Source organism: Melitaea cinxia, chromosome 27 (genome assembly GCF_905220565.1).
Source record: "Melitaea cinxia chromosome 27, ilMelCinx1.1, whole genome shotgun sequence".
In the NCBI taxonomy this organism is placed as follows: Eukaryota; Metazoa; Arthropoda; class Insecta; order Lepidoptera; family Nymphalidae; genus Melitaea; species Melitaea cinxia.
This window is the reverse complement of record NC_059420.1, coordinates 4309399-4333973: the sequence shown is the minus strand read 5'-3', so window position 1 is coordinate 4333973 and position 24575 is coordinate 4309399. Positions and strand designations below refer to the sequence as shown.

Below are 24575 nucleotides of genomic sequence, written 5' to 3'. Positions count from 1 at the left end.
TGAGTTCAAAAAATACTGTGAGGAAGAGAATATTGTTCATTATACTATCACTAGAACAACTTCGAGGAAATGGACAAGTAATACGTATTCATCAGATTATTATTGAAGTTCTAAGATAACTCAGGATAGCCGATCCTACCAAATGGTATCGTAATGTCGCAGCTGTTCAACGTGCCATAAATGGTACTTTTCAAAGAAGTATTGGAATGACGCCATTTGAATTGCTCATTGGAGTAAAGATGAAAGACAAAAATGATGAGATACTAAAGTTAATTGAAGAAGAGAGCATTGCAAGTTATAGTGAGAATAGATCTGAACTTAGACGGAAAGCAAAAGAATCTATACAAAAGATACAAGATAAGAACAGAAGAAGCTACAATAAAAACAGAAAAGAGGCTAATCAATATGACATTGTTAATTTAGTTGCCATTAAGAGAACCCAGTTCATACAGGGAAGCAAGTTATACCCTAAATTTTTGGGGCCTTATGAAGTGGTCCAGGAAAAACGGAATGACCGGTATGAAGTGAGGAAAGTTGGTCATGGTGAAGGTCCGATTAATACCACCAGCTCCGCTGATTTGATGAAGCGTTGGATGGGTCAAGATTCCACCACATCTAGGTCAGATGAATAAGCAGGATGACCGTATGATATATTAAGATAGTTAATTTAATTTCTTTAATTTATTTTGTATCTGTACATCTCATTACTAGAGGATTTATTTTTTGTAAGAATGGTAACACAAAAGAGTTGTCATATAACGTAACTCGATGTTAGACGTATTAATTGTTGTTCCGAAGTTATTCATTAAAGAATAAAGAAATATTACTTATTTTAAAACGTTTAATTAACTATAATCCCACATATATATATTATTAGGGTCGTCAAGAAAATTAATTTTTATTTTAATTATTTAGTGTATGTAGTATGAGTTTCAAAACGTTACCATCAAGATTTTTATAATCTGTAGTACAATGAGCTGCAATGAAACACGAAGGCACGAACTTGGCCGATCAAAGTCGAGCGACGCCGACGGCCAATACGGGGGTTTAAAAGCGTTCATCCCGAGGCTTAGGGCCTTTTTCTCTTCCTCGACGGTGCTCGGGTGCGTGTAACGGTGCTCGGGTGTGTATAACGGTGCTCGGGTGCGTGTAGCAGTAAGGTGCGAGAATAGTCGGTTAGCTCGTCGTAATTTAGGCAGTTAATTAGTGGTCAATTCGTGGTTAATTGTTTTCTCTTAGGTATTATAATTGTTTATCATTATCGTAGTTATTTAAGTAAGTTGTAATCTTTTAGTCAATAATATTAGTGGTACGAAACATTGTGTGCTCGCCGTCTTTTTTAACCCTTACTACTTCTGGTTCCTAAAATCAGAAGTGGGATAGGCCCGTGTCCATAAACTTTTGCGAGAAAACAACTAACCGTTAAAACTACCAAATGCCCCGTCCCACGCGGTCACGTAGTCACTCATCCGACTCAAACAATGGCGGTCGTAAAGGTAAGCGCACGTCCAACCGTTCGCGTAAACGATTTGCTTCACGCGGCCGCTCCACCGATCGTGTTCAACGCAAGTCACGTGGCCGTAGTCGTTCGCGTTCCTATCGAGACGATTCTATTAAGCTAGCTTTGAGTTCAATAATTTCACGTCTTAGCGCTATAGAAGAAAACTCCTAGGGGGTTTCACGAACACCACCGCGTCCTCAAAACACACCACAAGAGAACAACGACGCATCCGCGGGAAGTAAAACCTTATCAGACCTTTTAAGTGCAATAACAGTGGCTAAATCTCAAAGCTATTTTGTGTCGAATTTTGATCCGTCATCGAATGATATTGAGGTGTGGTGTGAGGAAGTGGATCGCGCTAAATTGACAAACGGTTGGGGAGACGCCGAATGTCTTTCTCGAATCTCAAACTGCTTGAAGGGTGACGCTAAAAGCTGGCTCGATGAATGGGTCACTTACGATCGATCTTGGTCCAATTTCAAATTGGAATTTACTCCATTGTGCCCGCGTAGATTAGACTATGCGAATATCCTGTTTGAAGCAATAAATACGACGTCAGATAAATACGCTACTTATGCGGAATATGCTAGACGTTTGTTGCTACGTCTGCGTATTGTGAAGGGTTTGAGTAGTGCAAATTATCATTCGAGGTATTACTGATCTACGAGTGCGAGTCGCCGCCGTAAATTCCGATCTAACGGTAGATAACCTCGTTTCGTTTTTGGCCATCTACCTCAAGCCTTCTCGTTCAAAGGTCGAGGTGCGAACGCCATCAGATGCAACAAAAACGCACAAAAGTGGAATGGAGACCATTAAATGCTACACGTGTGGTCGAGCGGGACATAAAAGTAATCTTTGCCGTAAGAGAACTACTAAGGAATTCCGTACGCAACCGGGAAACGTAACTACGCCGCAAAGATACTAACTTGTAACTTTTGTAGGAAATTAGGACATACCGAGAGCGAATGTTTTACTAAACAGCGCGCGGACGCCCGTAATGATAATCAACACAAAAAAGTTAACTTATGTAAGGAGAATTCAAGTAGTTCGCGTGCTAGTGATATCGCTACGGCTGTAATACAAGGCGTCTCAGTGGATGTATTGATATATAGCGGTGCACTTAATATTTCTCTTATCTCTTCCGAGGTAGTAAAATTATTTTCTTGCCATCGTAAGTCTACTCAGTGCGTTATTAAAGGTGTTGGAGCTAATGAAATTTCTTCCAACGAATACGTTACTTTGACTATTGAATTCGAAAACATCTCCCTAGACGTTGACTTAGTCATAGTACCCGATTCCTGTATTAATACTCCGATTATTATAGGCACGGACGTGTTGAATAGAGACGGCATTGTCTACTTACGGACTAAAGATAAACAGTATTTGACACATTCTTCAAGTAACGTATTTAACGCCAATATCATTCAAACTTCGCTAAAACCAAACGATATCAATACACCCCTTCAAGGTAGCGATCTAGCTAGTCTTATGTCGGTTGTTAACGACTTTGCTAAATTCTTAATATCCGGTATCGCCACCACGACAGTTAAAACAGGCAAGATGCATATAAACCTCACCAGCGATTCTCCTATAGTCTACCACCTGTATCGTCTGTCCTACCAGGAAAGAGTAAAAGTTAGGAAAATAATTAAGGATTTGTTAGACAAGGGTATAGTTAGAGAGTCATAATCGGAATACGCTAATCCAATATTACTAGTTAAAAAGAAAGACGGCTCGAATAGACTATGCGTTGATTATCGTGCGTTGAATAGGATTACTGTGAGGGACCGATATCCCCTGCCCCTGATAGAAGACCACATCGATCGTTTGGGAACTTCTAAATTCTTCTCGTGTCTAGATATGGCTTCCGGGTTCTATCAGATAACCATTCACGAATCTTCAATTCATAAAACTGGTTTCGTGACCCCCGAAGGTCAGTATGAATTTATTAAAATGCCATTCGGACTGTGCAATTCCCCTACGGTCTACCAAAGGATAATTAATAACACTCTTCGAAAATTAATCGAAGCTGGGAGTGTTTTAGTTTACGTTGATGACGTTCTTTTAATGAGTGAAACTATTATAGAAGGGATAACATTACTTCGCGAAGTTTTCAAAACATTGACAGACGCCGGGTTCTTCCGGGTTAACCTCCAAAAATGTTTCTTTCTTACATCTCAAGTAGAATACCTGGGTCGCATTATATCTCACGGTCAGGTTAAGCCGAGCCCAGGTGAGGTGGCAGCGTTAGTAAGCTCCCCAGCTCCAAGTAACGTGAAGCAAGTTCGTCAATTCCTAGGCCTAGCTGGGTATTTCCGTCGCTATATCGAAGGCTATGCATCTAAAACCGTAAGTATATCTCGCTTGTTGAAGAAGGATACTAAATTTGTATGGGGATCGGAACAGGAATTTGCTCGTCAATATCTGATAAACAGATTAACGACCGAGCCCGTACTACCAATTTTCGACCCAGCTCTGGCTACTGAACTATATATAAACCGACGCTAGCAGTGTGAGGTATGGAGCAGTATTACTACAAACTCATAGTGACGGTAAGAAACGCGTGGTCACCTACTTTAGCAAAACTACTCAAGGGGCTGAATGTAGGTACCACTCGTATGAACTGGAAACTTTAGCGGTCGCCAGGGCCTTACAGCATTTAAGACACTATCTCATAGGTATTAAATTCAAGATTATTACTGACTGTAATGCTCTGAAGGCCACAGAACGAAAAAAATATTTACTTCCTAGGGTCGCACGTTGGTGGGTGCACTTGCAAGACTATAATTTTTCTATTGAATACAGGAAGGGCGTACTGATGCCGCACGCTGATTATCTGAGCAGGAACCTGCCGGTGACGCGAGTGAACCATATTGACAGACCGCGTAACTGGGCCCAAATCGCTCAGAGTTCGAATAGCGAACAAGGATTGATACAAAAATTAAATGAGGGTGTTGCGTTGCGTAGTTTTAAAGATTTAAGCATACATAGGGACATAGGGACGGAGAAAGCGACTTTGTTTTATACTATGTAGTGATGATAATAGAATGTTTTTTAAATTTTTATTTATTTTTCTTTGTTAATGTCAGGAACAAAAAAAAAACGTTTTTCGAAGTTTGTTCACCGAACAGAATAGTTTCATTTAAAACTACCAAATATAAATTAAAACAATAGATGTTAGTTTGCTGTAGTTTCGTTTTCGTTTATTTACTTTTGCTATAATTTATTTAGTTTTGCAGGTCTGCAAAGGAATCGTATGGTGATGATGCCATTGGATATGTGGGACTGCGTCTCGAGTCAGGCTTATGCACAATAAAATATAAGATTTGTCCTGAGCACAAGGTGGGGAGCAGCTATTACGACGTTACGTTGGTAAGAGACGAGAATAAGGGTAAAATTGTTACCTGTCAGTACTTTGATTATGCAGCTTCAGCTGGTGGCTGCAAACATGCAGTAGCATTCCTCATGTGAACTCATCGTCGCTTAGAGGAACGTCCATGCACTGAGGTGGAATGTTTCTGGAAGAAACCGTAGCTGAATCGATGATTTCTAAAAGGGCACTTGTCACACTGTATTCTCTAGGTTAAAATTTTACAGGAGACACAAAAAACATTATATTTTTTTAAATACATAGAAGAGGATAATAGTTTTCGCACATGAGATAGAATACTTATAATCCTAAAACTGTCTGAAAAAAAATTCATATTGATAAATAGTTTTTGAGAAATATGTATTACAAAATCAAGAACAAGTGTCCTTTTTGAAATAAACATGACATTGTGCCCTTTTAACAACTAACACTATTATTTTCATACAAAAATTAATTTAAAATAAAACAACAGTTAATCACCGAATTAAATTTTTATTACATTATTCCACTGACCAATCATAAATAGCACCCCAAAATTCCATTGCTTCATCTGGAATGTAATCTTTAAGCTTTTTTAGATCATCCATTTTATTCTTTTTTATTGGTACAGTTTCAGAATACATTTTTTCTGTTGGTAATTGAAGATCGGGTACATTGGTTTTTCTTAAGATAAATTGAAATGATATAAAACCATTAATAAATTCTTTAACTGTCACACAATGGGGCTCATCAGAATTAAAATTAAATTCATGATACTTGGAAATGCTAAACTTTTCTTTAATTTGACCAGGCAAAGTATTGTTTGCCACTTTAGTTTTATAAAAGAATATTTGATACCAACTTTGAAAATTCAAAATGTCATTTTGACTCATTAAATATACAATAAATTTTTCATGAATATTAGAGCATTCTAATATTATTTTTTCAACATAATCATTTATTGTGTAGATTCTGTCAATAGTTTTAAGCTTTCTTTTTATTATACCAAATCCACGATCACAGGGCAAAAAGGAGTGGCCCCGGATCGGAAAGTATAAATTAATTTTTTTGAAAACCTTTGTTTCAACCAGAGCCATCATGAACCTTATCATTGAATGATTTTTGTTCTGCCCAGCACAGTTATCGCAAAAAAGGTTTAGTTCATCATAGTCTTGGTCCAAAAAATTGTTAAAGTAATGCAGCAGCATAGAACAAACTTCATCAGGACCTTTGTGGCCTGTACCTTCATGATATACGTATGTATGTATTTTATCATTTGCGAAATTATAAATGCCAAATGTATTTACAGAAAGCTGTCTGTAGTAGTAAATATCCTGTACAGGTATACGTGGCAAATCAGTGACAGCCATAAAATCTATGCTTATTGAAAGAATTTTATTATTCTCTTTAGATAATTTTGTACAATTTTGTATCTGCTTATAAAACTTTTTAGCCCTATTTAAGTGAACCATAAGCTCACCATTATAGGTTCTTTTAGCATTATCATTCAAGCTTTTATTATGCAACTTAGTTTTTATTGCTTCACAGCTAGTACAAGCATCTACAGTTGGCCGTCCGAAAGATAAGTTAAAATTAGTAACAAAATATTGCCAGTAAAAGTGATATTTAACATCTAAATCAGGGTATTTAATTTTGAAAAGGGAATGCATTTTTTTAACAGAAAGATCTGCAGATAAATAATATTTAATATAAGATGAATAATGAGATTCTTTAAGGGGAAACGATGAGATATGCTCATGAATTTTAGAGCAGACACTTGATGATATGGCGTTAGCAGAAGGATGTTTACCACGTTGGTCCAGGGGCATAATATCTGATTCAAGAAGATTTGCAATTCGACGAATACGTTTAGTTGTTACTTTGTGAACATTCATAAAAGCTTTTTTACACACTTTGATCCTCTGGCGGTTTACTAATATGAAATAATCAAGGTTTTTCCCTTTCGGTTTTCGCTCTGTTGGCAGAGTAGAACTCCTTCCTTTAATAAAACACTTTTTTCGGATTCCTTCGAGGACCTCCAGTCCTCCCGTGACCATGGTTGCTGTAAAGCATCCGAAACGTCGGGAATCAAAAGTTAACAATAAACCGCGATAAAATCCGAAAAAAGTGTTTTATTAAATGAGTAAAACTCGCGTAAACATTAGAAAACAATATGAGAAATCTTGCTCATTTTTGGAGGTCATCTTGTAGAAGGAAACCAATATATCATCAATACTTGACTTGCCTGATTTATTCGCAATCATCTTGATACATTCCTTGTAGCAACTGAAATAAACATGGTTTTGTTAGTTCAACAATAGCCCGAATAATAAGTTAAAATATGTTGACTGTTAAAACTTGCAAACTTACTAGTTCATATCAATAAAATCAGGATCATTTTTAGACGGGACATAACGACCACGCCAATTCGTATGAGCTTCTCCGGATACCTTAGCTTTTTTGATAAGGTTACGTTGATAAGATTGATCATTACGAACACCTTTTTTTCTCTTTTTACCACTATTTTCTAGGGATTTATTAGGAAGAAGAAGAAAAAATCTGATGATGCTGAGGATAAAATGATTACAAAGTTAATACAAAGGATGGACGAGAGGATGAATAAAGACAAAAGAAGTGGTAAAAGTGAATCCGAATATAACTTTGCGTTGTCTCTGGTTGAAGATCTAAAATCAATTCATCCATACTATAAAATTGATGCAAAAATGGAAATCATGGGGGTTTTGAAAAAATACAAGCATATGTCTAACAGCTATCCTCCAAACTGTCCAAGTCCAGGATATTTTACAAGTCCAGAGCCACCCCGAACTAATTCATTGCAACAAATTAATTCTTCCCCAAGTGTTTATGACGAGAACAGTAACGCTGAATATACTATTTATAGTGATTTATTTTCAGAATAATATTTCTTAACACATATAATGCCTTGTCAGCCACACATGGCTGACATTTTCCAAACCAATTGGGCCGTGTCAGCCATATGTGGCTGACGGAATATGCTTGTTTTGAAAGCACGATTTTTCGTCGTCAGCCACGTTTTTTATGTTAAACTATATGTAGTATGGTTGACAAGGCCTAGTAAATTATAACTGTAATGATGGCATTGACACTTTTACTTACATTTTGAGAAATATCAAGTTTGTAAGTGGAAGTTTCGAAAACAAAAGAGTGATTACAAAAATAGTTGGTTTTTGCAAATAAAATTTATAGGTAAATGTTTTAATTGCTTTTATTTATATTTAAGTTGGCATTGGCAAAATAATAAATCAATTCTACATCAATCATCATGTTCAAACACGTTTAAACTCAAACATATCTATGGTTTATATTGAAACAGCTGATACAATAGTGTGGCTCATTCGGGCAGTCTTCGCAGTATGTTACCACTCTTTTGGTTTTATTTCGAGCATGAACTCTTCCAAATTGGGCACAGTTTTCTTTATAACACCTAACACAATATTTACGACAGGCAGAGGCCAATCCTTGCCTTTTCTTCAATTCATGCTTTACTCGCCTAGGTCTAGAGGAGGCACTAGTTTCCGGGACTCCTGTATGCACGAGGTAGTCAACCAACGCGGTTCTAAACTGGACGACAGAGAGCTTCTTCTTGGTTGTTAATTTATATAAAATATATGAATTTACAATCGCTGTATTCAATAATAACTCCATCGCCAATCTTTTGGGCCATTTCGTTGTCTTCCGAAGAGGGGTTGTGTAAGAGGACATTTGGTCTGACAGATCAACCGCTGATTTTGCATGATTATAATCTACCACAATCTTCGGTTTAATTTTTTCTTTTCCTTTTTTAGTTATTCTTCTGAAACTTACGGAGTGCTTAGTAGACAGCAGCAGTACATCCCGCTTGTCTTTCCATTTCATAATTGTTATTCCGTCGTCATTTTCTTGAGCTGAGAATTCTCCTGTCTTCAGTTTTGTTTGGACAACTGTTTGAGGTAAACCTCGTCTGTTTTTTCTAAGTGTGCCTATGAGATGAGTTTGTCCCGCTAGTAGTTTTCGTGCCAGATCCAAACTGGTATACCAATTATCTGTGCAAACCGTATGTCCTTTATTTAGATAATCGTCACACAAGGCAAGGACAACATTAGTCGGAGTAGTATTGACATTTTCATAATTTTTGCCAGCATAAACTTGCACTTTTACAGTGTATCCTGGGTTTGAGCACAGCTTAAAAAGTTTTATCCCATATTTGTGTCGCTTATTTTTATTGTATTGCCTAAAAATAACACGGCCACGAAATGGGATTAGACTTTCGTCAACACACATTTCTTGATTAGGTGTATAATGACATTTAAAATTAGCATTTAGCATATCTAATAAGTGTCTAACTTTAAACAATCGGTCCTCCTTATTGTGATTTATTTCATTATTGGCAAAGTGCAACATCCTCAAAATGAGTTCAAATCGATTTCGGCTCATAATGGACTTGACAAATTTCTGTTCAAAACATTTGTTAGTGCTCCAGTACAAAGATAGTTGAGGTAGTTTCACTATCCCCATCCAAATTAAAATGCCAAAGAACCGTTTAATTTCATGGCAATTTGTTGGCATCCATTTCTGCATTCGGTATGATTTTGTTGCACTTTTGTTCAAGGTTTGTAAAGCAAAGCGATTTGTTTCTTCGGCTATGTACTCGAATATACTGTCAGGTACTAGCAATGAATAAAATTCTGCTGGTTTAGCTGAACTCATGCTGGATCGCAATGAAAATGGCTTAAGCCCAGGACATTCAGTATATGGAATAATACTTGGTTGCTTACCCAACGGATTGAACCATACTTCAGTATTTCGTGAGGTTGGTAACACGGGAATCTGATCATCTTCACTGTCGGATAAAATCTGGCGTCGATGATGATTTTTGGTCCGTGCGATTGATACTGTATCATCGAGATCAACGTCAAATACTTGTGTAGCATCACTATTTGATAATGTGTTACATTCTTGATTATACACTGTTAAATCTAATTGCGATAGTTCGTAGTCCAAATCATCATAAAAATCTTCCATTTTTTGTTGAAAATCACAAATCAGTAACTAATAACTTGCTAAATCACTAACTGAACAACTATTTACTGCAGTCTCCTTCGATGCACAGCGACAAATGACGCGCGGGGGGCAAACACAGGCTGCTAAACAATCAAAATGGCGCCGGCGGCGGCGAGCGACGCGTTTGTTTCGCGCGCTTTTGAAATCATATGGCTGACAAAATGGCTGACGCGGCCCCATTGAGAATTTTATTACAGTGGCGCCGCGTCAGCCATATATGGCAGCCACCATTATTTATTTATTTATTTCACTATTACATTATGTAAAATGTAACGAAAATAGTGAATTAAGACATTCCTCACATTCCATGACCGTATTTTACAAAAAAAAAATACAGTTAGTTCATTTGTTAGTACGGCATTATATGTGTTAAAACCATCGTTATTTTGATAATTTGTAGGTGCACCGATTAATAATAATAAACAAGTATAATTAATTATATCCTGTGTACTTATTTAATGTTAGAAACATACCGTATAGTGATTACGAGCCTTTTTTCAGGTGACACTGATAATCTTAAATGTGTGTCTTCATGTCTTAAGTCAGATTCTATCAGATGCAACAATTCATAAAATGTAAGTCTTGACATTCGCAGGAAGGAACGAAATTGTATTGGATTATTTTTGATTCGTTTGTAAAACAACACAAAGTAGTCGCTCTCTTACATTCGATTAATTGATTATGGATCCTCCCAAATTCGTCTATGTTTTCGTTTTCGTCTCCGGCGTCTTCGAAGTAACAAAGTCAACAGCAGTGTTTTCTCGTCGGAATCCATTTTGTTACTGAGTGTATTGTACGTCGTTATAGGTGATATCAGACGGTTCATTTTTTGTTCATTTTCACCTTTCATTCGGTACATTTCACTCGAAATGAAATGTCTGAACAAAAAATGAAACACGAGTGCCGAATGAATTCATTAGTGAACCGATCCAACAGTGTTGGATATTGGCATCCGGTATCTTTCATTCCCACTCCGAATGAACGAGAAATGAACGGTCTGAACACTGAGAGAACGTTCATTCGGATTCGGCCATTTTGTTTCGAGTCCTGTAGCCGACGGACATCACGTTGTCGACGAAGTTATATTTTTTTCTGTGTGTTATTATATTGTTTTCATGCGGCAAAATGGTATTCAAGTGGAACGATCAAAATACATTACTTTTTTTGGAGAACTTTAAAAATTATCAATGCCTTTGGAACCACAAAATTGATGAATACAAAGACCGAACAATGCGGGCAAACTCTATAAAATCTCTAATCAGTGATTTAAACTTAGAGATTACTGAAGAAGATATTAAACATAAAATAAAAACTATAAGGACCCGGTATACAACAGAATTAACCACAATAAAGCAGTCTACTAAAAGCGGTTGCTCTTCTGACGATGTCTATGTACCGACCCTGTACTGGTTTAAACATGCAGAATTTTTAAGCAGTGTATGCGTCCCACGGCAGAGTACATCAAGTCTCGTAAGTAGAATCTTTTATCAATCCATACTAATCCATATCCATAATATTAATCCATATCCTAGTAACTCTGTCTGTCTGTTCGATAAGCGACCACTACGTGAACAGAAGCTAGGTACCTACTAGAGATTGCAAACCGGGCCCGGCCATTCTTACCGAGCCTGGTCACCGGACCCGGTACGTAAACAGCGACTATACAAGTTTGGTTGTTTACAATTACAGTACATCTATCATATCAGATTTCGCTATTTATTTATTATTTTTGCTATTTATTATTTTTTATTTTCGCTTATTATTATATATTTATTTATTATTTTCGCTATTTATTATTTTTGCTATTTATTTACTATATATTTATTTCATTGGACGTCTTGCTGTAGTTGCTGTAGGTGTACTATATGCCTTGGGCAGTTAATATGTTAAGTATAGTAGTTAGTAAATGGTAGTTTATCTTCCTGTAAATGAATTTATCACCATATTTTATTCTTTTCATTATAGAATAAAAAAATTTACCAAAACCTGGACCAGCAAGGAACAGGAGTGCTATTGGAGTTATTTTATGTGTCTTGACCAAACAAAGGACTATACAACAAAAAAATAGAACCACAGCCATCTACTTCAAAGCAGAGTGATAACATTTCGTTTACAATAAAGCATGTAAGTAAAAATTAAAGTCATTGAAAAAGATATTGATTGAAAAATATACATCAATGAAGTCTTATTATTACTTTATATAATGTTTACAACATTTGTATAGTTGTTCTGGAAGTTGGTATTTACCAATATTATGGGTCTTATTTGTATTAGTGTTTGGAAATTGCATTGAGTTGAGAAGAAAAGAAGAACCAAGGGGTCTTTGCTCAGCAGAATAGGACGAAACGGAGATGCAATTGCCATTCATGTAACTTGAAATTATATGGAATTTGGAAAGTTCTTACTTTGATTGGATGTGATGGCTTTGTCATTATTGTGTCAAAATTTTACGTCATATTGATGATTTTGAAAACATTACATTAAACATTAACATTTGTGTATATATAGAATAAATCATTGATGTAGACACCTAATATGAAGCTGTTTTATCTAAATAGTAAATGTAAAATTAATGCAATTTGTCTTCCAAAAATAAAGTATATTTTAATAAGAAATGACTACTGGTGAATGCAGTCGGACAGTAACATTACTGATAACACCCTTCAACTTTCAGACTGGAGGTGGAAAACCAGAATACATTCCACCAGATGAAGCGCTGGATAAAGTAGCAGCCATTTTAGGTTCGACCTGTGAAGGTTATAGCGTTCCGTTTGGTGGTGATGCTGTGGTCGAGGAGGTGGAAGAAATGGTGCAGGAAGCAGTGGTTGTGGATGTACCATATATAGAGAACGCTCCACCAGTTATTGCTTCGCCTGCTTTGTCCCCGCACACCCCAAAGTCCAAAAAGTTTTTTTTTTGCATCCACCATTAGCAAAGGTGCATATGGTTGCTTGTTATTGAGTTCTATATAGACATGTCTAACTACTTTGTTTATTTATTTCATATATGTTATTTGGAGAGCGGTACACTAAAACTGGGAATTATTCTTTATTAGGAAAAATGAAGCTTACATGTTTATGCTTACATGTACTTGATTTATTTTATTTATTTTAGTAAAGGTGCATATATATATTATACTTGATGTTTGAAATATTTTAGTTTCAAAGCAATTTAACTGGAACTAGTTTGTTTTTAGCTTAATTCATAGTGGTGGTGATGGTAAATTATAGTAAAAAATGTTTGTTTAAGTAATTTTTTTATAATAAATGACTTGTTCAAACAGTATGTTTCTATTTCTACATAATTTTTATAATTTATGAATATTTCATAACTGTTGTCTCTGGAGAAGGTAGAAATATTTCTTTTAGTACATAACCACAAAATCCTTTACCTCAGTGTTATACTTGTATACTAATATGACTGCTTAATATGATTTTTAGGAAAGTTAAAACGCCAAAATCTGGCTGAGGACATAAAGATGTCAGTCAAAAATAGGAATCGGGCCATTGCGGAGTATTACGATTCAAAAAAAAAAGCAAAAAGAGGAAATTGTTTTAAAAAAAAGAAAGTTAGAATTAGATATTCTTGAGAAGGAAAGGAAATTGGAAGAACATAAATAAATTATAATAAAGTGTTTTAAAACATTTGTTTTATTTACCTAAAATAATTATTAATTAACGATTGACGTTCTTGAATCTGATTTAAAGAATGAGAATCCGGAACATTTGCAGAATTAATAATTATATTCAAATTGGGTATATCTATTTCTGGTTCGACTTCCTGTAAATTTTTTGTCTGCAAATGTTATGCAACACAGAAGTAGCAACAACTACAGTCTGTGTTGTTTCCATAGATAGCCTTATTTTTAATGACAAAACTGGGAATCTTCTTTTCCAAACTCCAAAACAACTGTAAATTATAACCAACAGTGAATCAATTTTGTTCTTAATATTTAATAAATCCAATGTTGATTGTAGATTCATTACCTTTCTATAGTATTTCTAGTTTGAATGTGTGCTCGGTTGTAGTCTATGTCATTATTACATTGTGTATTCAGTAATGGTTGTTAAAAGGTAGGATTTGCATGGATATGCACTATCGCCATCGATTGCCATAAACACCACTTTCACACTGAGCTAAAAATAAAATTTAATTGATAACTTGTATGTGATATGAGTTTACTCTTATTTTAATTACTAGTAATAAGTAACATATAATATATATATATATGTAATAGCTACCTCGTAGCTCTGAGTTGTTAAATATTGTAGCATCATGGGTTGACCCTGGCCATCTAGCCACAACATTCATGAACTTTAAATTAGCATCGCAGACACCTTGAACATTTAGAGAAAAAACAGATTTTCTATTTCTAAACTCTTCACCAATATTAGAATCTGTTGAAAAAATATTTTAATTAGTATCTGTAGGAATTTTTACTTTTTTCTAAGAAATTATTAACAAAAACCACACACTTGTACTATGTACTTACCCGGTGATTGCATTAGAATATGTGTTCCATCTATCGCACCTAATACACGAGGAAATCTGGCTATTTTGTAGAAATCTTCCTGTGTGTTGTTATGGATGTATATGTACTTTGGGTAAAGTCTGGCAATAGCTTGTGATACATCTTTTATTATACGTCCTGCAGAAAATTTTGAAACTCCTATGTAATCAGGTACCGCAACCAACATGGTACCCAATGAGTAGAATCTCAATGTCAAAAAAAGTTGATGTAGAGGTGGCACTCCATGGTTCCTAAAAAGCGCCATAAATATAAAGTTTATTCACAATGAAATATAAAAATTGATATCAATTTCTTAAAAATTCAATTAAATATATGTGCTTTAGAATAAAGAGAACTTACCCTTTTTGAGGTTACTCTTAAAAATGGATATATTTCGGTGAGTAAATCGTTTACTGCACTCTTGCTTAATCTAAACCTATAGACAAAATCGAAATCGTAATATTTATGAAAATAGTTAATACGGTCTTCATATACACGCTTTGTACCGGGCACATTGTCCTCGTCAGATTCCCAGTCACTTAATTGTTGCAAAAGAGCAATATCACTTGAACTGCTACTTGAACTTGAGTCTGCCATTATTTTTCACTCGAAATTAATTTTATTTCAAACTAGCTACATTGTCACGCTGGTATAAAAAGGTTATGCAGAGCCAGGATTTACATCTGAAAGCTTTGACACTTTAGAAGCATTGGCAGAAAATACAGAGCATAAAATATTTGTTAGTATAAGTATTGACGAAATGGCTAAAAGAAAAGGTTTAGGTTAGGTTTCGTTTTTTCGAATAAAAATCAAAGGTTTTTTTAGTAAATCATAAGTACCCGTAGATAATAAAAATCCATGACAATGTTCACTGACTTGACAAAAATTCCAATACATATTTACTTCATAATGAGTCTGCAAATGAAGCTAGGGCGTTACAGGGTGAAAGCCACGCCCCACGCCCTACGAGGCACGAGTAGGGATGCTCGATGAACATCGATGTTCGATGATCATCGATGTTGAAAGCAAAAACATCGCTGTTTTAACATCGATATTGCTATACGAAAAATATCGTAACATCGATGTTAACGGCATCTGTCATCGATGTTAACTCACGGCCTCACGCACGACACGACCAATGCAACTTACGAAGTTACGAAACAAAATATGTCTTTTATGAACGCATCCACAACACAAATCAAGTTTATTTTGAACTTTGAACGCGTATTCATTCATTCAGGGCGCACCGGTCGTTCCTTTTATTCGTCGTACGTTCTTCGTCGTCTCCTCGCTCGCTCTCTCTCACTCCCCTGACCCCTCCCATTCGTTTATTGATAAAAAAATTTGTTGTGCGTGCGTCGGCTGTTTTAATTTACTCATTTGATAGTATTCTATTATTGTGCATATAATATTACGTGAAATACAACAATATGTAAGTATTTATTGATTGACTTCTAAATATTGAATTCATCTGTTTGCTTTCTGTGCATGCTAAACGAAATTGTTATTTTTTAACCTCTCACGTCCCGATGACGCGATATCCGGTCGGCTGAAAAGTGTTCTCTGCGTCCCAAAGTCGCGATATCGAGTCCTATGACTTCATGCGAGTTTCTGCTTAATTTCTGTCAGCAGAAGGTATATTTTCGCTTGTATTTTACATGTATGAACAGGTAGGTCAAAATTCTGAACAGTTGAAATTAGTCGTTTTTTATCATCGAAACAAGTGACGTCGTAGTGCAGTTTTTTCGTGTGTTTTGTGTGAAATATGGATGAATCGGTAAGTAACTTTATTTACTAATGAAATAAGTTATTGTAGTTATTATTTAAAGTCAAAATATGTATAAATAAAGTGTAAATGAGCTATATAATCCATTTTGAAGTTTGAATCTGTGTGCTCGAAAAAACAATGGCCGCCATTTTGTTGTTTACACTAATTGCATACAGGATGTTCTCGACTATGCATTTTTGTTCGAGTCTTCGTTATACGAAGGGAAGAGAAAAATGAACTTTACAGTAATTTCTATTTTTATTACTATCAGTAGGTAAATTATTCTAAACACTTATATTGTGTTAACTTTATTCTATACAAAGTGACAGGAAACACACGTATGGAAGTATTATCTTTACTAATATTATAAAACCGAAAGTTTGTGTGTGCGTGTGTGTGTATGTGTATGTTTGTTACTCCTCCACACAATAACCGCTGAACCGATTGCGATGAAACTCGGTATGTAGATAGCTGGAGACCAGGAATAACATAAAGCGTACCTTTTATCCCGATATTCAAACGGGATCGGGACTTACGGGGGTGAAACCGCGGGACACAGCTAGTGTGGTAATATGCTTTATTGTTTTTTCTAAGATGGAACTAAGAGACGACGAAGAACGCACGGCTCTTGTGAACGCTCCCATCGCGATGTCCGCCCCAGAGCCTACCGACGACGCGCCTCGCCAGCTTTTTGCCATATATAATGTGTGTCAAACACCTGGCGGTCACATAAATATTATCGGGAGCCCATTCTTAGGTGAACGGGTTGAAGACAGAGTGGTAGTAAGTGTCAATATTTACATCTATTAGAGTTAAGTTTTATGGTCAGTTTTCCTAACTATATTCCAATTATTTCATTATTTCCTTAGACTTGGAATCCTGCGGTGACACCGACCGTTGCCAATACGCCAGCAATGCCGTCTACGCCAGCAATGCCGTCTACGCCGGTAGTGCCGTCTACCCCATCCAATAGAAACCTCCGCCCTCGCAGGCTTACCCGCCGCCCTCAGCGTCGTCGTCGGATTTCGATATCGTTTGACTACCTGCAAGATTCTGGCAGCGAAGTAGAAATTGGTACCGACGACGACGACGAGAATGAATTTGAAGATTATGCAGGGATGAGAGCGGTAGTGAGAGAACTCCGCGAACTCGAATCTGCACAAGCAGTGGTGGAGGCCGAGGAAGCTGAGCCCAGCAGAGAAGTTGGTGGGGGTGATATGCCCGTTAGTTTCGATTGGAGCCAAGATTATTCGACGTTTCATGGGCAAGAAATGGAATATCAGAGAACGCCCGGGCTGTCTGATAGTGCCGGCACACAAGTGCCTTTCGAGCTCTTTATGCTTGTATGGGATTCGACCATTATGGATCACATTGTCAAGGAGACGAATAAGTATGCCTGGCAGACCATCGCGAAGCTTTCTGAAAGCGGTAATATCAGCGCGAACCTGGACACTTGGGTTGAGACGAATGTGCCAGAGATGTACAGATATTTCGCAGTACTCATGTATATGTCACTCAATCCTCGAGGGCATATACCTGAGTACTGGGCAACCAACATCTTGGGTATGCCTGACTTTCGACTCCTTATGTCCAGGAACAGGTTCCAAATGATTACTCGTTTCCTCCATTTTGTGAATAACGATCACATGTCAAACAACACGCGGAGTTACGATAGAAAGGTGGCAAAAATAACCCCAATTCTTGAACACTGTAATGAAAAGTTTTGCACCTTATATACGCCAAATAAGCACCTTAGCATAGACGAGTCGTTGATTTTGTGGAAGGGCCGCCTTAGCTGGGTACAGTGCATACGCACTAAGGCGGCTCGGTTCGGAATTAAAAGTTTCGAAATTTGCGAAGCAACGACTGGATATATGCTTAGGTGCATCATATATGCCGGGAAGAATTCCTCTATGCACGAGGGACCCATCGATGGGTTTGCAGCCCCTACTGAAAAAGTAGTGCTGAATCTTATGGAGGGGTTCCTGGATGCTGGTCACTGCCTGGTAATGGATAACTGGTATAACCAGTTACCCCTTACCAGGTATTTGAATCAACGCGGCACAGACCTCATTGGAACGTTGAACAGGCGGCGTCGCCATGTCCCCGCTCTCATCAAAAATGTTAGAGAGGATGTGGTGCGTGGTCATGTGGTGAGTTGTCATTGCGGTGACATAAGTCTCACAGTCTGGAAAGACGTTCAACTAGTAGCCACAATTTCAACTTACCATGATGATCAACTTGTAGCCGGCAGGCGTGCAGGAGAGGATATAAACAAGCCAGTCTCCATTTCTGAATACAACAAGTACATGGGCGGTGTCGATCTTAAGGATCAGAAGCTATCCATGTACTTGTTAGAAAGGAAAAGGGGACTGAAGTGGTACATAAAAGTGTTCAGAAGACTGCTTAACATCAGTATTCTGAACACTTTTATAATGTACCAGAAACATCCAACCACATCCACTTTAACGCACAGGCAGTTCCGCTATGCTTTAGCAGATGGATTGTGCAAGCGGTTCCCCAGGGCCGAGCCAGCACACCCAATACGGCAAATGCCATCGGCTTTAGTCCGGCTGGATAATGCTTCGGACCATTATCCGGTACACACAGAAACGATCCGTGGGAAACCTACACAGCACATACGACGACGTTGCGTGCGATGCACAGCGCGTCAGGTCCGCACCCAAGTGACGGTTATGTGTCAGAAATGCCGTGCTCCGTTATGCATTGGGCAGTGCTGGATAGACTACCATACACTCAATAACCTTTAGATGTAAGTTTATTATGTAGTTTGTTTGTGTATTATGTAAGATTATTTTTTAATTTGAATAAAACTACTAAGTTTAAAAAAGTTGTTTTCGTTGTCCCTATACAGGTAAGACTTAGCAAGCGAGGCCGGGGCAAAAACTAGGGAATTATATCACAGGAATATTTTCTTGGATAAATAGTGTCATGATCTACCTACATACAAAATACCAAAATCCATGCAGTTCATTTATGATTTTACTCTTAACCTACCTACTCGTAGTTATGTATGCAAAAAAATATCAACCTGTATATGGCACAGTTTGCTACTATGAACGCCCGTGGACGCGATATCGTGCATATCGGTTGTCGACGGCGCGCGGACCTCGGGATGCAGTGAACTTTGACATTTTGCGTTAGCGGGACGTGAGAGGTTAAGGTTATGAATGCTGTATATGAGATAAAGAGAGCATAGAGCAAAACAATTATCGTTTTCTTTCGCGCAAAATTTGAATGTCTCGGGCCATAGACAATTTATCTCTTTTTTTACGGCTGTGGTGTGGATTCTTACTGTTTTGCTTGCATTGAAAATAGTATATTAAGGTGACAGAACATTTTATTTTGTGTATTTTCTATGAATATTTTTGCATGTTCTGGTTATTTCGAGTTCGTGTCTGAATTTTATTTAAATTTCATTGTTTGTTTTCAGGAATACAGGAACAGAATTAAAAATGCCGCCAAAAAGTCGCTTTTGGGAATTTTTTGAAAGACTTGAAAATAATGAAGCCAGATGTCGGTCTTGCCATAAAATCATAAAAACTTGTGGCAACACCACAAATCTTAAGTTGCACATTGAAAAAATGCATAGTTCATTATTAGGAAAAATAGCAACGAGGAGAACACAGTTCATAAAACAGGCGCCAAGAGATCATTTAAGGAGACATTCGTAAAACCTGTAATGCCAACTGCTTCTACTTCTGCTGAGATAATCGCACCTGTCTCTGCTTTACATGAAAATAGTTCAGTTGATTCTGATTGTAGTTTTAATGCAAGTGACATAAGTGCATCGTCTATTCGCACAAAAATATTTCAGCCGACATTAAATCAGAGTTTCAGGAGCATATCTGAATTTTCTGAAAATGGAGCTAAAGGAATTCGCCTTACAAATGCTATCTTGTTTATGATTTGCAAAGATTCACAGCCGTTTCAAATGGTTGAAAATGAAGGATTTCTAAACTTAATGAAAGCAGCTGCACCTCTGTATAAAGTCCCATCCAGGCATACTTTCAAGAAAATGCTAGAGAACCGATATGAAGTTACACAGAATCTTTTTAAAAATAAAATCAAAGGCCTACGTAGTAATATTACCCTGACAACCGACATATGGACAGATACCATGCAGACTAGGAGTTTTCTTGGTGTCACTATACACTTTTATGAAGAAGAACGTATGGCAATGGCATCAGTCTCTCTAGGAGTTTATGAGTTAGCCGAATCACATACTGCTGAATACATTGGAAGAATGCTGTTGCAGACATGTCATGAATGGTGTATAGATCCAGAAAAAGTATCCGCTGTGGTAACTGATGGAGGAGCAAATGTTGTTAAAGCTGTAGATATCTCATTTGGAAAAAAATGCCATATTATTTGCTTTGCTCACTTAATTAATTTGGTAGCTCAAAAATCAATCGCAAAAACAAAGGAATTGCCAGAATTAATTGGATCTGTCAAAAGGATTGTCACTTGGTTTAAGCATAGTGTAGTGGCGAGTGATGAATTACGAAAGCATTCTGATCTAAAATTAATACAAGAAGTCAGCACTCGCTGGAATTCCACTTTTTATATGGTGGAAAGACTTTTAGAACTGCGACCAATAATTAATCAAATTGTTAATTGCCATACAAGTGCTCCTCCAATGATAACTGCAAAAGGTATTGAAGAGTTGACTGAAATTTTTGAAGTTTTACGCCCTATAGAAGTTGCTACTAAAGAAATCTGTGGAGAAGACTACGTTACCAGCAGCAAAGTTATTCCCATAACACGAATGCTAAACTTAAAAATGAGCAACATTAAAACAAACAGTTCTATGGGTCAGGATCTTAAGCAGAACATAATGACTGAAATCAGTAAACGCTTGTTACCCTCGGAACATGTTCAAATACTTGCTTTATCTACATTGCTAGACCCAAGGTTCAAAAATATTCACTTTCAAGACCGCGTAGCATGTTCGAAAGCAATCAAATTAGTCAAAGAATTACTAACTACTACAACGGAAGCAGAAGTAATTGAAGAAGTTATGAGTGGTTCGCCAGATCCAACAGAAGAATTTAATTTGTGGAGCGAACATTATAAACTTGTAAATGTCAAAAACTCTACGCCTTTCCCTCATGATCACGAAATGCCTTCCGAGTTAAGCTACTTTTTGAAAAATACAGTATCTGATCTTAAACAAGATCCTATCCAAGTTTGGAATAATGTCATCGGTTCCACTTACCCGAAATTAAAAATAATAGCGCTGAAATATTTGAGTACTATCGCGACATCAACGCCATCCGAAAGACTGTTTTCAAAAGCTGGCTCTACTCTTTATCAACAAAGAAATAGATTAAAAGGTTCTTCTTTATCAAAATTACTCTTCCTGCAGTCAATTGATAAAAAATATTGGAATATGTAATCATTTGATCTCTTTCTTAATAAATTCCGAACTTTTACACTGTGTTTTATTTTTTTGTCAGTTATTATTGCATAAATCATCGATGATATCCAACATCGATGTTCAGTTTTCGATAAATATCGAATATCGATGTCGGGCTTTTTTTTTTTCGATTATGACATCGATGTCAACATCGATGTTTTTCGAATATCGATCATCCCTAGGCACGAGCCGGGCTGTCTGTGGGCTAACGTGCGTTTGTGAAACGCTGTACTGATATCATTAAATATAATCTGGAATGGATGTACAAATAAATATAAAGGTCATGTTGATAGAGGTACGGATATTTCAAATGACAGTCTTCCTTTGGCAACACAAGCGTTGATCCTGATGGTTACAGTAATATGAATTGTTCGTTGCCTATTGCTTATTTTTTTATAACATCAATAACTGGAAAGCCAAGTATTGTCAAAATGGCAATAGAAATGCTCTATAAAAACAAAGTGTATGTTTGTGGACTGACTTTTGATGGTGCTGCATCAAAAATAAATATGGCGTCATATTTGGGATGCAACTTTTCTATAAGTAATTTAAAACCATATTTTATATTAAACAACAAGGGTTAATATATTTAATGACCTGTGTCATATGATCAAACTCATATGAAATAAATTAGGTGATTTGGAGATATTAATAGATAAAGGTGACAATCAGATAAAATTTAAGTTCCTCAGCTTATTGCTTGATTTGCAAACGGAAAATAGCTTACACCTTGCAAATAAACTTAAACCAGCCTATATTTTCCTTTCTAAACAGAAAATGAAAGTGCTTTTGGCGTTAATGTTCTATAAGGATAATGTTGATGATTTTAAAGACTGTACAGCTACAGCAAAATTTATAAACATCATCAATGACATATTTGACATATTGAATAGCCGTTCTACGTTAGCACCAGGTTACAAAAAAGCATTATGTACTGCTATTATTCATAAAGTTTTAGAAATGTTTGAAATTAGTTTAGATTATGTTATGAATTTAAAACTATCTAATGGGAATTTTGTAGTACTTTACCGCAAAACTGATTTCATTGGATTTATAATAGGCTTACAAAGAGCACTCAACATGTTTGAGGATTTAAGTGGCAAAGAAAAGTTCAGATTTATGTGTCTGTATAAAATTAACCAAGACTTCCTTGAAACATTTTTTTGAAAAAATGAGAGCAAGGGGTGGTTATAGGGTAGAGCGGGGCTTAAAGGTCCGCGGGTATAAAGGTCCACATAAGTATCTAAAAACCTAGTGACATATCGTTCTTTCCGACTATACAAGTTGTGAGAGGGGTGCGCGGGAGACGTAACAAGGTATCGCCGGCAGTCGAGCGACATCGCTAGCAGGAGATATACGACTGCGTCTCGAAATTTTAACGTAAGTAAATTTTTTCATTATTATTCTTTTTAGTTTCGAGCACTGTTATTTCGTTGACCATGCTTAAACGAAGTTTATTCGTATAGGTAATTTATTTGTTTATCACGATTTATTATCATTTTTTAGCTAGTTTGAACGGTAATTTTTTTTATAACCTGTTAATACACTTACACATGGTTGGGGTAAAAAGGTCCACTATGGACCTTTTAGCCCATCGTTAATATATTGGCAAAATAAGATAAAAAATATTTTTTCTTTCAGTATGCGAAACTATAAAAGAAAAACTGATCGGGGCACAAAATCTGTGGAGTTAATGCAACGTGCCGCAGATTTAGTTATCAATGAAAATAAATCATTGAGACAGGTATGTCGTGACTATGAATTAAGTAAAACTTCATTGTCAAGATTTATTAAGCGTATGAAAAATGATCCTGTCAACTTGAGATTTGGTTATGGTTCTCCAAGGCAGGTATTTAGTAAACAACAAGAAGCCTGTCTCACAGAATACTTGCTTAAACTTGCACAAATTTTCCACGGCATAGGTCCTAAAGAAGTTCGTCGCATGGCTTATGACTGTGCTATTAAATACGAAATAAGTGTACCGGAAACATGGCATACCAACAAAATGGCCGGTAGAGATTGGATGACTGCTTTTCTTCAACGAAATACAAGTCTCTCTATTAGAAAACCTGAAGCAACAAGTCTCAGCAGAGCTACATCATTCAACAAATCTAATGTGCAAGAGTTTTACACGAAATTAGCAGAAGTTATGGACCGATTTAAATTTACAGCTTGTTCTATTTGGAATGCTGACGAAACTGGCGTATCGACGGTCACTAAGCCATCAAAAATAGTTGCTGCTAAGGGAAAGCGAAATATAGGATCTGTAACATCAGGTGAACGTGGAACTAATGTAACCCTATTAGTAGCGGTTTCAGCTACAGGTTCATCGATTCCACCCATGTTTATTTTCCCTCGCAAAAAGTTTCAAGAACATTTCATCAGGGATGGTCCTACTGATTGCATTGGTGTGGGGAATTCTAGCGGTTGGATTACTAATGACGAATTTTTCATATTCGTGCAGCATTTTATCAAGCATGTTAGGCCTAGTAAAGAATCTCCTGTTCTGTTAGTTTTAGACAACCATTCTTCACATTTATCTGCACCAACTTTAGATTTGGCTAAAGAAAACGGAGTGGTCATGCTCTCTTTTCCTCCACATTGTTCCCACAAGTTGCAGCCACTCGACGTGTCGGTATATGGACCTTTTAAAAGATATCTTTCTTCAGCTCAAGATGCATGGATGCGAAATAACGCTGGTAAAACTATGACTATCTACGATATCCCTGGAATCGTCCGCACGTCTTTACCTTTAGCCTTAACACCGAGTAACATAATGAGTGGATTCGAAAAAACTGGTATATTCCCCTTCAACCAAGATAAATTTAACGACGACGATTTTGCATCAACTTATGTAACGGATCGCTCTAAGGCATCTGAAAATGAACCACAGCCTTCAACGTCGTCTATTCCTTTACCAACAGT

General features: G+C 36.7%; 2 protein-coding genes, 1 long non-coding RNA gene and 1 pseudogene across 3 annotated transcripts; 3 read left to right on the top strand and 1 right to left on the bottom strand.

Annotated features, from left to right (window-relative positions):
* The first annotated feature begins 11958 nt into the window (after nt 1-11958).
* On the top strand, nt 11959-13574 carry LOC123666805. The gene is made up of 3 exons (XR_006745345.1): nt 11959-12056; nt 12607-12869; nt 13373-13574. It is a non-coding gene; the product is annotated as an uncharacterized LOC123666805 (long non-coding RNA).
* On the bottom strand, nt 13565-15048 carry LOC123666786 (annotated as a pseudogene).
* A 2094-nt stretch (nt 15049-17142) lies between these two features.
* LOC123667318 (piggyBac transposable element-derived protein 4-like) lies at nt 17143-18981 on the top strand. Its single transcript, XM_045601269.1, has one exon. The coding sequence runs from the start codon at nt 17143-17145 to the stop codon at nt 18979-18981; it is 1839 nt and encodes a 612-aa protein (XP_045457225.1).
* A 932-nt stretch (nt 18982-19913) lies between these two features.
* On the top strand, nt 19914-21629 carry LOC123667317 (zinc finger BED domain-containing protein 4-like). The gene has a single exon (XM_045601268.1). The coding sequence runs from the start codon at nt 19914-19916 to the stop codon at nt 21627-21629; it is 1716 nt and encodes a 571-aa protein (XP_045457224.1).
* Nucleotides 21630-24575: the final 2946 nt, after the last annotated feature.